The 13,388-nt window shown below is 42.7% G+C and overlaps 2 protein-coding genes across 3 annotated transcripts; both read left to right on the forward strand.

Moving 5' to 3' along the window:
• Positions 1-2,080: 2,080 nt before the first annotated feature.
• On the forward strand, positions 2,081-5,578 carry LOC119365729 (probable CDP-diacylglycerol--inositol 3-phosphatidyltransferase 2). Its single transcript, XM_037631377.1, has 11 exons — positions 2,081-2,272; positions 2,512-2,642; positions 3,092-3,176; positions 3,270-3,319; positions 3,586-3,625; positions 3,720-3,764; positions 3,885-3,950; positions 4,220-4,334; positions 4,647-4,703; positions 4,793-4,891; positions 5,084-5,578. Exons 2-11 carry the CDS (start codon positions 2,582-2,584, stop codon positions 5,135-5,137), a joined length of 672 nt encoding a protein of 223 aa, XP_037487274.1. The 5' UTR covers positions 2,081-2,272; positions 2,512-2,581; the 3' UTR covers positions 5,138-5,578.
• A 603-nt stretch (positions 5,579-6,181) lies between these two features.
• On the forward strand, positions 6,182-10,846 carry LOC119365730. Of its 2 annotated transcripts, none has more exons than XM_037631379.1 (5): positions 6,182-7,226; positions 8,771-9,518; positions 9,599-9,752; positions 9,953-10,015; positions 10,437-10,846. In XM_037631379.1, exons 1-5 carry the CDS (start codon positions 6,326-6,328, stop codon positions 10,587-10,589), a joined length of 2,019 nt encoding a protein of 672 aa, XP_037487276.1. In that variant the 5' UTR covers positions 6,182-6,325; the 3' UTR covers positions 10,590-10,846. The 2 variants fall into 2 exon arrangements, with proteins under 2 accessions (XP_037487276.1, XP_037487275.1); XM_037631378.1 differs by having other exon boundaries at positions 6,183-7,226; positions 9,596-9,752.
• Positions 10,847-13,388: the final 2,542 nt, after the last annotated feature.

Consider the following 13,388-nt stretch of genomic DNA (forward strand, 5'->3'; position numbering starts at 1 on the left):
GGGGGGTTGGCGCGCCCTGGTGGGTTGTGCCCACCCAGGTACCTCCTGGCTCTAGAAATCCTCTTATTTGATATAAAAAATCCTCTCAAAGTTTCGTTTCATTCTGAGAACTTTTATTTTTGCACAAAAATAACACCATGGTAGTTATGCTGAAAACAACGTCAGTTCGGGGTTAGTTTCATTCAAATCATGCAAATTAGAGTCCAAAACAAGAGGAAAAACGTTAGGAAAAGTAGATACGTTGGAGACGTATCACCTATATACATGATCATTGCCTTGGATATCTTCATAATTATCCGCTTTTCTATCAATTGCTCAATAGTAATTTATTTACCCTTCGTATGCTTTCTTTCAAGAGAGAAGCCTCTAGTGAAAACTATGGCCCCCGGGTCTATATTTTATCATATTATTTTCAGATCTATAAAACCAAAAACACAAAAATATCTTGTTGCAATTTATTTACTTTTATCTTATTTTGCACTTTTACTTATCTTTTATATCTATCTCTATTAGATCTCATCTTTGCAAGTAACCATGAAGGGATTAACAACCCCTTTATCGCGTTGGGTGCAAGTATTTTATTTGTGTAGGTGCTACTATTGGAGACTTGTGTGTTCCTCCTACCGTATTGATACCTTGCTTCTTAACTGAGGAAAATACTTATCTCTATTTTGCTGCATCATCCTTTCCTCTTCAAGAGAAAAACCAACGCAAGCTCAAGGAGTGGCAAAGATCCGTGACGGAATCACATTCCTGGAAGGCTTGACCAAAAAAAGGAACGGTACTCCGAAAATACTACTTTTGAAAGCAGTTTGGAGCACTTTTTTTTTGTTTTTTTGCCGTGACTTCCAGAAATGTGACTTCATGATGAAATTTTGCAAGCTCTTAGAACATTTGTCAAAGTTTTTCATTAATTTTTTTAGAGTTTTTTGAACTTATTTTCAATGTTTTCGATTTACTTCTCAGCCCGAGCTCATTTGAGCTCGGGTGTAGAAGAGGGCTTGTGAGACAAAGAATTGTTTACACATGGCTGGAGTGGATGTAAATATTCATTTTGAAATATAGTGCAATGGGTTCCTTCGGAAAAAAAACCCTATATGATTCAATCATATGAAACAAACAATCAAAGTAGAAAAAATTTCTAAGGATTATAGTTCTCCACTGTCCATATGAAGATCCTTTGAATCAAAGAGGCCCTAAATATAATTTAAATGTCATGCCCATCTCCCTCCTATAGGATTTTGGTTTGTTTGACCGCGTCGTAGGAAAAACAAATGATTCTTTCAAAGAGGTTTGAGTAGATGCTAGAAATCGTATGAAAAGCAATACGGAGAAAATATTAAGAATTTTTTTATATGATTCGATCCTATGAATCAAACAACCAACACAGGAAAATTCCTAAGGATTGTAACCCTCCAGCATCACTATGAAAATCCCTTGAATTAAAGGAGCCCTTAGGATTCTAACAATTACAAAAGTTTGTTTGACCATGCAAATCACAAATATAAAAGTTTGTTTGACCATTCAAATCACAAATATAAAAGTCTACAGCAAAACATAAGGCTCAACACCACAAATATCGTTGAGCCTTATGTTGGAATTCAAACCACAAACATTAATCACAGAAACCAATCACCCAGACTTCATCATCAAAACATAAAAGTCTACAACAAAACACAAGGCTCAACAACCACAGGCCCCACCGTCCAGCGAGGCATCAAAGGAAAGAACGGATGGGAGCGCTCCACACGCCGGAGAACATTCGTGGCCGCTTTATTCTGGTTCTAGCTGCACCCCAGCAGCACACTAGTCAAGCGATGCGATGTGATCGACTGACCGAGAGCTGCAATTTGCACAGCATACTTGAGATTTGAGATCTCACCAAAGCGAATTATTCCCTTGATAGAAAAAGAAAAGAGAAAAGCGAGGGCCAAAAAAGAAAGAGGAAAAAAGAACGAGCCGCCTGTCACGACCTTAGCCGCGTCCGTCCCCTCTCGAGTCCTCGCCCCCCCACCTCGCCGCTTCCACCGTGCTCCTCCCACCGCCGCTCCCCGCCCCACACCTGCCCCTCCCGCCGCGCCGACCCCCTGCCGCTCCTCCCGTGGCGCCGCCGGACCGCCGCCCCTCCCCACCCCGCCGTCCGCCGTCCTGCCCCACGCCGCGCGGCCCTCACCCACCGACGGCATCGATTGCGGCACGGCGGTGCTCCTGCGGCGGCGGCGACGACGCGGTCGGGCGCTGCTGGTGACCACGGCTTCTTCGAGGCCCCGCGGTACGTTTCTCCTGCTCTGTGTTCGTGGCGAATCGAACAGAGAATTAGGGGCGAGCCCCGATCTGGATCGATCGATCGGGACGAGGGTTCCACGATGGTGTGAACGAATTACGTAGGTAGCTATGGCCAGCAACGTCAACATGTAGCGGTAGCGTTTTGTTACCGGGAGATGCCTTGTTACATTGCACGTGAGAGAGTATTGTTCATCAATTCTGTGAGATGATGCAATGATTTTGCAGGAATCTCGACAAGGATACATTCCAAGTAAGAAACTGTCAGTCATCTAGCAGTCGGTACCTCTGACCTTCAATGGCGCAGCCATCGGCTAAAAAGACGCTGTCGGTGTACCTGTACATCCCTAACATCATTGGTAAGCCTCCGGATGATTGGTTTGTGTACATATCACTATATCACCGTGCTGTTGACCATATCCAGTGTGCAAATGCTATGTTAGAAGAATTGTCATCACTATGCCGATTACATTACTCCACCAGTCCACATTTAACTCGCTGGATGATTCTATTATGTCATTTGCAACTCGGAGACATTATCACTGTGCCACCACTGGATTTTTTGCCTCTTTAATCTAAGTTGATATATCTACCTCAGATGTACCATATTTTCCTGCACCGTTTTGCACTAAAGTAGCATGGCACAGAAAAATAGCAACCAAAAGGAAGCAAGGAACATATAACAGTAAAAACCCAATAACATAAAATTAAATATTCGGAACAGTGCAATGTTTTTCCTCATACAAATTGTTGCTGGCGTGTGGATTAAATGTGTATGTTTTAACATATGATTACTGTTATTCTGCAGGATATTTCAGGATCATCATGAACTTCATTGCATTTGCTGTGTGCTATACCAACAGAACACTCTTTGCTATCCTGTACTTCTTCAGGCAAGCGTCATAAATTTATCTAAAATCAATTGTGTTAATGATCTTATGCAATTACTTTGTCTCTATGATTCTAACACTTTTGGAATATACCAGCTTCTTCTGTGATGGCTTGGATGGTTGGTTTGCCAGGAGGTTCAATCAAGGTAACAAGTCACATCCCTTTTATGTTCAAGCGTCGTAATGTAGTCTGTCCTTCGAAGAGGAATTTGTGGCCTTTTCTGTATGTTGAAACTTTGCATTTATATGTCAGTGAACTTTGCAAAAGTAGATGGTAATTAATGATCACAGAAAAATCTGTTTATGTCCTGTTTGAAAGAGATTTTTGTTCTTATTTAACTTCCCTGTATATATAACACAATAGGCAACTTTTTGAAACTATCTGACAAGTTTGTCCTATTGCATGTATCAGCATCAACATTTGGAGCTGTGTTGGACATGGTAACAGATAGGTACTCTTTGAATAAATCATTTAATGATGTATACGCCAGGTGCAAATATTCTGCAGCACGAACTAGTTTCATTTCTCATATTGATCTACTTCAGGGTTAGCACTGCTTGTTTGTTGGCGCTTCTCTCACAGTTTTACAGGTATACAAAATTAGAGCTCAAAGCACTTCAATCGTTGTATATTGAATTTCGATACCTGTCTTAATTTACTTACATGCCACATTGTTCCTTGAAAGTGCTCTGTATACAATTTCTTTTCAGACCTGGCTTGGTTTTCATACTGTTACTTGGGTTGGACATCACAAGCCACTGGTTTCAAATGTACAGGTTAGTTTCTCTATCAATTTGTACAGCTCATGCCAGATTTCTCTTTTGTCTCCTAGTAGGTACCTAATCCTGTCTCTAAAGACACCAAAAGGAAGATAATAAATATAAACACCAACTATGCTAACTGTGCAAGTATTATGTGATGGTTTTATGGTGCATAGATTTTTTGCTCATTGTTCAAGAGCTTCGTTTGCTACATTTTGTTTTCTGTCTCTAGTTCAATTATACATCAATTGCTAACCATCTTATGATATAAATTTCTCTACTAGTTCTTTCCTATCAGGTAAGACTAGCCACAAGGATGTGAAGCACACAGGCAATGGACTTTTGAAGTTATATTATGGATATCGGCCCTTCATGGCGTTCTGTTGTGTTGCTTCTGAGGTAAATGGTTGTTCACACTTGAAACAGCTTGAATGATGAACACAAATCAAGGAATACAACATGAGCGCATTTTGGGATGTTATTTGGTTGAGTGAGCTAACACATGGGGCGTAGCATCGATAGGTGTGGGTTTTAACAGCTTAATACAGGACATATTTGTGTGACGCCACCCCAATGAACAAGCCCATTGTGCATCTGCAGTTATGCCCATGGAACTGATTTAACAAACATTATATATCCATCGGAACGCCATATCTGCACATCGAGCACCAATTATTCCATCTTCTCACATGCAAATTTTTCAACTTACAGGTTCTGTACATTATCCTGTTTCTCTATGCTGACGCGATGTCCACAAGCTTGCTTAATGTAAGATAACATAATCTCTATAGCTGTCTTCTCTAATGAAGCAATTAGCATGCATGTTGCTTAGCATCTGGCATTCCTGTATGCTACAGACGTGCAGAGGTATTCTGAAGGAAAGTCCCCTCGTTGTCTTCATGTTCATTTCAACTCTAATTGGGTGGGCACTCAAACAAGTGATTAATGTCATCCAGGTATTGAACAACAACTTTAGTGGAACTAACTATTATTTGCACATGATCATATATGCAGAGATTTTTTTTTGGCAATTAGGCTATAACACTCATGTGCTTGTGTATCACTAGAACAATGTATTACTCCACATAATTCTGACAGTAACAATGATATCCTTTGATGCGACATTCATGTACATTTCCCGTTTGCAGATGAAAACAGCAGCAGATGCTTGTGTGGCGTACGATTCGAAAAGAGGCAAGTGAGCAAAAAGGACCATGTTTTAGTTTTCATTTGCGCGGGCATATTCAAGAAAAACATACCGTCAGGCGGGCTTGGTTGTAAGGCACATATGGTGGCTCCTTGATGTATCTTTTAACATGTCTCCGGTCCGAGGGTCGACATTCTGGGGGGAAAGCAGCATGTGGAAAGAAAAGGGAGAACTGCTTTTTTTAACAAAAACACAGGGATCGACAAGCTCTGTATTGTGTATGTCTTTTCTACATGATGATACGATCTTTCTTTGCGTAGCAGCCTCGTGCTTTGGTTACTAGTACTAGGCCAGAAATGATGATGGTGCCTCCCTCCCGTTGTACCAGTGTACATGCCAACATTTACTTGGTTATTTTCTTTGTGGTTTGTAAGCTGCCTGGGAATTGTTTTTCCTCATTCTGCATGAAAGTTTGCTTGGAAATTTTCTTTAAAAATCGTGGGTTCTAAACATGCCACAGTCAACTCAATGCATGCCTAGTTTCCATTTATTGGTATTAAGTACTCCCTTGGTTCACTATTATTATAATATGTTCTAATTTTTTTTTCCGCTCTAGTGTGTTTGTTCACCCATTTTATTTTGTATGTAGTCCATATTGGAATATCCAAAACATCTTATAATAGTGAATGGGGTAGTATCATTTTGCTCCAGAAGGGAAACAATGCCCTGCCTGTTACGCAGCTCATTTTTAACGGCGCTGCACACCTTCTGTGTCATCGGATGGATATCAATAGCACATTTGCGCACAGAGTCGAAGATATCAGACGGATCGCTGTCAAATGAAAGACGCATAGAGAATTCGTGTCACATAAAAAATGCAGCACCATGGAAATGGACAGCACATTTACAAGTCCACGCAGGTAGAAAACGCACGGCACACAACAAATTTCACACGAATTTTGGCCGATTTCCGCCAAACAGGTCGAGAGCAGCACGGAGATCCGTTCGAATTTCCACGGTTCCCTCCACTGAAATTTACGAAACAAAGCTCTCCCGCCACCGAGTGGCCCTCTTAATCGACCTCCCCGCCGCCAGATCTCCATCCTGCGGCCTCCCGCAGTCGCCCCCATCCTCCCCTGCTCCGAAACGCCAAATCCCACCTGGCCACCTCCCCTGCGCTCCCTCCATTCCCCAAAATCCCGATCCCCTAACCCTAGCCAGCATCGCCCGCCGCGCCGTCGCCATGGACTTCACGGCCCCCTCCTTCTCCCTCGGCCTCGACTTCGACGACCCGCCCCCCGCCGACGCCGACGACGGAGGCGACCCGCGCGAGGAGCCGCGAGGGTACGAGGCGCCCGACGCGCCCTCCTTCTCTCTGGGTCTCGATTTCGAGTGCTACGACGACCACGAGCCTCGGATCCCTGCCGGAGGCCGCTCGGAGGAGCCGGCGCGGCGGTACGAGGCGCCTGATGCCCCCTCGTTCTCCCTCGGCCTCGGCTTCGACGACGACGACGGGGGCGCCGGCGAGCCCCAGATCCCCGCTGGAGCACGCCGGGAGGAGCGGCCGCGGCGTTACGAGGCGCCCGACGCGCCCTCGTTCTCGCTCGGATTGGACGACGACGACGGGGGCGCCAGCGAACCCCACCACCTCCCCGCTGGAGACCGCCGGGAGGAGCAGGCGCCGCGCTACGAGGCGCCCGACGCGCCGTCGTTCTCACTCGGCATCGACGACGACGACGACGACTTCGTTGCCGCCGGAACCATGGACCCGGACCCCCTGCTTCCGCAGCCGGGGACGAATCGACTGAGGAGGTTGCGGAGGGGTCCTGCGCCGGGTTACGAGGCGCCCGACGCGCCTTCGTTCTCACTCGGAATCGACGACGGCGACGACTTCGTTGCCGGCGGAGCCCTTGACCCGGACCCCCTGCCTCCTCAGCCGGAGACGAACCGGCTGAAGAGGTTGCGGAGGGGTCCCGCGCCGCGATCTATGGTGCCTCCTCCTCCCCCTCCCCTTCCTCCTAGGGCAGCACCACCCCTGGCTACGGAAGCATCTCCAGATTTCAGCCGGAAGGCGGCACCTCTTGGGGATATTGGGAGCTACGAGGACGAAATTGAAGGTTTCAGTGACGAGGAGCCACCACGAGGTGAGGGAAACGCTTGTCTCTATTTGTGGAATTTCCACTTGATTCCCTTACTTAAGAGGTGTTTGTTACTAATCATGCAATTGCGATTTACTCCCTCCGTCCGGAAATACTTGTCATTGAAATGGATGTATCTAGATGTATTTTAGTTGTAGATACATCCATTTTCATCCATTTTGATGACAAGTATTTCCGGATGGAGGGAGTACTATCTCCACATGCCTGCATAAATCAATAAATGCATTGCTTAATATCTTCCATAGAAATATGCAAACCGGATTCATTATGTAATCTAGTATTTGAAAAAATTGAATGGACATTGGAAATGCTGATCTTATTTGTACAATTTTGTGGCAACTTAGTGCATTTTTGTACAGGTGCCCAGGTAGTGTAGCATCCAGATACTTAAACATGCCTTTAGAAATTATGGAATCAGTTTTGGTTATTTTTAGTATAAGTATTGAAAATTGATTCATTCTGGATCTGTATTTGACAAAAACAGCTGAAATTTACCTAATCAGCCTTGCACACAGATTCATTTTGCAATATCATCTGCTGTTTCCCTCCTAGACCAGACATTTTCTGCGTAATGAGAAATAAGCAGTTTCGTATATTATGTCTGCTTCATGAACAACAATTAAAATCCTTTCAATTGCAATTTTGATCCATGACAGCAAAGTGCCCCAACAAGCAGCTGCTAGCCCAATATACATGCAAAGTTTGCTCTAGTACATAGTTATTTTCCACCATTTTTTACGCACGCCGGTAAACACAGTTTTGCTCAGTGCCGTTATTTAACACACTTCATTTGCTAGAGCAAACTGCCACTAGTAAAAAAAACTGTTTCCTAGCCTAAGCAGTTCAGAGAAATTATGTAAACAGCAAAGTTTCTTGCCTATTGTGGCTTAGACCACACTTGAACTGACTGAATCGACCTGCTTCATTTTTCTGGTGATAGTATCAGCATTCTGTTATTAGGTGGATGAACCTTTAACTATTTTCTATGCGATGTAGCTGGAACTGAATCATCTGAGTATGTTGAACGAACCTTAATAATATGCAGTGTTTTCGTTTGGTGCTCACATGCCCTGCGCCAACTTTTTTCCTGAAACGTGGCTGCAAAAAGTTGAATTATTCATGCTGAAATGTTCTCAATTTTTTTGTTAAAAATGTGTTTTGTTTAGCTTGTAGCATTCTGAAATGAAATTATCAACAACCACCTGTGAGCAAATCCTGATATGGACGAAACAAATTAAGTGTTTTCTCTCAACTGTTAGGTTAGCAAGAGATTTAAATTGAGGTGCTGTGTTCCAGAAAATGAATTTGTTTTGTAGTGTACTGAGCAGATATGTGTTTTTGTGTTGTCAGTAAAGGGAGTAAATAGTGGTGTGCTCAAACAAATTTTATGCAGACACGATCCTTTTCCTTTAGCTCCCTGTTTTTAATCCATGCATTGACAACATCGGCAATAAAGTTGTTGTTATGTTTTTCCTTTGAGAACCTTTAGCACTTGTATGATTAAGTCATCTTCTCTTATCTACTTGCAGGCATGACACCATCAGTTGGTAGTTGCAGGACTTCTAGCAATTCAAAATTCTCTCTTCTGAACCGCAGTGTACTGATGTCTCAATCAACAAGCAAAGCAAAGACAACAAAATCTACACCAATGTCAAATTCTGTTGCTTCAAAACCTCTAGAAGAAAGCCGCACGAAGAAGCTACTTCCTAAGATAACAATAAGCCCACTGAGGAAAATTTATTTTGTTGATTCGGACACTGATTCAGATGATAACAGGAAACAAAGTAAACCAAAGAAGCCCATGAGTCCTATCAAGAAGAGACAGGAATCCATGCACAAGTATATGCAGAAGAAGCCTATATTGCAGCAAAACAGTAAATCTGAAGGGAGCACTGTTGTCCAGAAGAGTGAAGATATACTGAAGGACAGTTGGGCAACACCTGCTCTTGATGACTTCTGCAGCGAGTATTTCAAATCTGTCCAACACTCAACGCCATCCCAGCAGACAAAAACCAACAGTATTTCTGGCTCCAAGGTTTCACGACCATACAGCTCTGTTAGTGAAATTGGGGGACATTTCCAGCATGAAAGCACTTCAACCAGAGTTGGACTCGAAGAGAATCTGACGGACAACCATCCACCTGCCATGCATTATTTCTGTCACCGTGATCAGATGGTGCAGAACCTGGTCCGTGAAAGATTAAAGCACTTTGTTCCCATTGGGGCTGGCACTTCCGAGGGAAATGAGTACAGTGTAGAAGAAAATCTGAACTACAGGTAAGACACATCATAATCCATGCTTTAATTTCTTGGTAGTGTCATTTGCTAATTGCTGTTATTTTGCTTCTTTTTAGTAGGAGCCAGTTTGGCCAGAGTAGTGGTGCTAATGATCGGTGGGTGACTCCCAACAGTAGGACTTCTGTCCCAACAGATTTTGGCAAAAGAAGGGTACATGCTGGGGGAAGTCAGTCTGGCTCTGGCCATTGGTTCACTGGAGAGGATGGCAGGAAGGTAAGAACGTTTAATTTTCTGTAAGAGCTTGTTTGATTGCTACCCTGCGTGCTTCATGCTGGGCTTGGAGGCCCCCTGGAACCTGCCTGAGAGCTGTCAATGTCCTGAACAAGTTTTTGATAAAATGAAGGCCTTCTAGCCACTTCTGTTTTAGTGCTATGCATTCATCACTTGCTTCATTAGTTTTATTATTGCTGCAGGTTTATGTCTCTAAAAATGGACAGGAGTTAACTGGCCGTGATGCCTATAAACAATACAAAAAGGTAAAATGCTTCTCTATTCTGAAAAATAACAAAGATACATCTACTTTCTCCTGGTTTATTCTGTGCTCATATATCCGTTTCGGAAAAAAAAATCTGTGCTCATATATGAAAACCATTTATCCGCCATTCTGCCTGATCTAGGAAATGAACTTCTTTGCAATCTTAATACGGTTACTGTAGGGATTGTTTATTCTATAGCTTCAGCACGGTAAGCTAGGAGAAGATAAATCAGTTGAGCTGCACCTCAGTGTGGCTGGGATGATTGTAGAAAAACATTGCTCAATCAATTCTAGAATCTTTTTCTGGAAGTGATAAAATCAGTGCTTTCTTAGAGTAGTGTAATGCCAATGGGCCAATTGGAACAACCTTATTCCGTCCACTGCATTGTTGGTACGGCTATCTGACTACATGTTCCCTGCAGGAAAGCGGCAAGGGATTTCGCAACTTCAAGAAGAAGAAAAGTACAGTCAAGAAGGAAGGTTCTGCTAGAGCCAAGCGGGGTTCTTCTACGGCAAACAAGGCCAGTTCCAGTTCCACAGCGAAGCGAAGTTCGGGAGCCAAAAGGAAGCGATGAGATAAAGAGGTCGGTTGGTGGTCCATTTTTTTTTTCCACAATAGAGAAGAGGTCACTGTAATTAGTTGCTTCGCCCTGTGCATTTCATCTCTCAGAAATACAAAAGATTATGCTACGGTCGCCTGTTCTCCTCTGTAATATGAACACACTACAACCTTCGGTCGAAACCCTTCTTTGTTATTAAGGTTATTCGGACGACTCAACTGTGTAAATTGTTGTTAAGGGACGGAAGGACGGGCGTATTTGCTCTTTATGGAGGTGATGGATAGGGCATTACGGGTCTTAATGCAAGTTTTGTGGTAATTTGCATTCCTTTATACTCCGCAGTATGTACGTTGAGTTAATATGAGTAGTTCAACGCAGCTGAACTCAGCATGGAAAATGATGGAAGTATGATAGACTCGAGGAACCGTTTTCGTTTGACATTGGAATATTTTATTGCAACTTTGGAAACGTTTGACTGATCTGCCATTGACCACACAAATAATTGTAAATCTAACAAACATCAACCACCACTTAAATTTTAAAATATTACTCCCTCTGTAAACAAATATAATAAGATCTTTAAAATTCAGTGATTTCAGTTTTCAAAGGACCGGAATTTCCATTTGAATTTGATTGAGATCTAACTAATATTTTGCTTTATAAACTAATTTGAGCATTTGCGTACTACTGCGATTGCTGAAACAACAAAGGTTGTAGAGGGCAATGCTTCTCAACACAGCAATCCCACAAACAAAACGGGATCATTTGCTTGGTGATCCTATAAAAAAAGGTCATTAAGAGATAAATGGGCTCTAAAGGCCAGAACGAAAACCTTGTATTTATTTTAGAGTTCAATGGCTGCCCAAGCTGGTGCAACTCGTCACTTACCCCTGTCTCCATGCCCTCGGCCACCATCTCACCAAGGTGAATGCTTTCATAGCCATCATATCCATTGAAGTATCGCATCGAGTCTTCCATTATGAGAAGACACCGAGAAATACTTTGCACACGCGTTGATGGAGAATGTGGATGAGGAAACAACGACAAAGGTAATGTGCGCTCCCGGTAGGTCAGGCCGTCTTGCTATGGCCCTCAGGCACATACATTGGTCGAAGGCGGCATGGTATCTTCTCAAGCCTTTGCAATACGAAGTCGCCTGTTTCCATGTCAGATTGATTGTTCCTTTCCCGATGTCTCCTACTCTTAAGCTATGACCTGATCCTTTTTTTTTTGGTGTTGTTTTGCATTATTTTTGCTAACAATTGATGACGAGGGTGTCGAGCCTCAGTGACTGGAGAATGGAGGCAGCACACTTGATCGGTGGTCGTAATGAATTGTTTTCCCTTGCATTTTATCTACTGGCAGCTAGTGTAATATAAAAGGATGCCGAAATGACTCTTGATGCATATAGTGGATGCACCCGATCACTAGTGGTACTAGTAATTGGCACGTGCTTTGCACGTTTATAGCATGCATGTCAACGATGTTGACTTCTTCAATTTTTAAATAGCTAAAACTCATTATTTATTTTTGCTAGTCATGCAACCATTTATGCTTTCCAGTAGCTATAACTCATTTTCGGGATGTTGCTTTCCATTAGCTTTACATGTTTTTAGCAACTATTTATGCTTTTTTAGCAAGGGTCTGGCATCAACGCGCCGGACATCATCTTATTTCGTAAAATATATATGCTCGATAAACGTGTAGCACTTGACTATAATTATCTTTTTTGCTTATATACAATTTCTTATGTCGCATTTTCCCTTTCTTCGAGTGTATATTGTGGAAACTATTATGTCTGTGCAGATCTTTGGAACATGGCGGCCAATGCATCCGAATTGAAAATCAATTAAAAAATAAAGATTCAAAACTTTTTGAAACTTATTTAACAAACATGACCTAGCATAATACTCGTGTAAAAAGTTTCACAGGGGAATGACTGTCGTGATATCCTCGGCAACAAAAAACCACAAGTCCAAAAAATATGAATAGTAACTTTTATATAGTATCAGTTTTGTTTTTTTCCCTGTCCAGAACACCACGCTTACACGTGCAATGCACATCTTACAGTCATGGAGTGATTTTTTTTAGAAACTTGCCGAATGTAAGTATTACTTTTTTTAGCAAGTATTGTTTTTTTAGACAATTTAGTTTTTTTTTTTTTTGAGGTGAGACAATTTTGTAAGTATTGCTGAGGTAGCAAGTATGGAAGCCCATCCTTATGACACAGAGAAGAATTTGCAAATTCTGCCTTGGGCTTAGCACGTCCTCCACTCAATCTGCAACATGGCCCAAGATGTATCACGTATTGGGCCTCTTTTCTGGGAAGTGGGAAGGCGATAGTTCCAGAAAACCGTGGAGGTTGTTACGTTCTACTGTTCATGACGAATCCCACTGCTGTCAGCCGTTAGATTTAGCGCACCAACGGTTATAATTGATGCTTTAGATCCAATTCAAAACTGATACACTATAGTAGTATAGAAGTATAGATATATAACTAGTTGGTTCTGCAAGGTGCGGTTGCTGGAACCATTTATCGTTTATCAATGTCACACTCATACACATAACTACCCCGAACACGAGTGCCATTACGTTGCGAGCATGTGACGATTCATTTCTCACATGTCATGTTCTTACAAACACAAGATATGAAATGAAAGAGAAGACAACTACCAATATAACAAAGCTCACACAAAAAAGACACTCAACTAGAAATAGCCGGCCATTCGCTTCGCTGCAAAAACAGTGAAACGCTATGCATACTTCATTGGCTAGAGTACGAGCCATCCTCGCGACCGCGATCGCGTCGACCCC

This window comes from Triticum dicoccoides, chromosome 2B (genome assembly GCF_002162155.2).
Source record: "Triticum dicoccoides isolate Atlit2015 ecotype Zavitan chromosome 2B, WEW_v2.0, whole genome shotgun sequence".
In the NCBI taxonomy this organism is placed as follows: Eukaryota; Viridiplantae; Streptophyta; class Magnoliopsida; order Poales; family Poaceae; genus Triticum; species Triticum dicoccoides.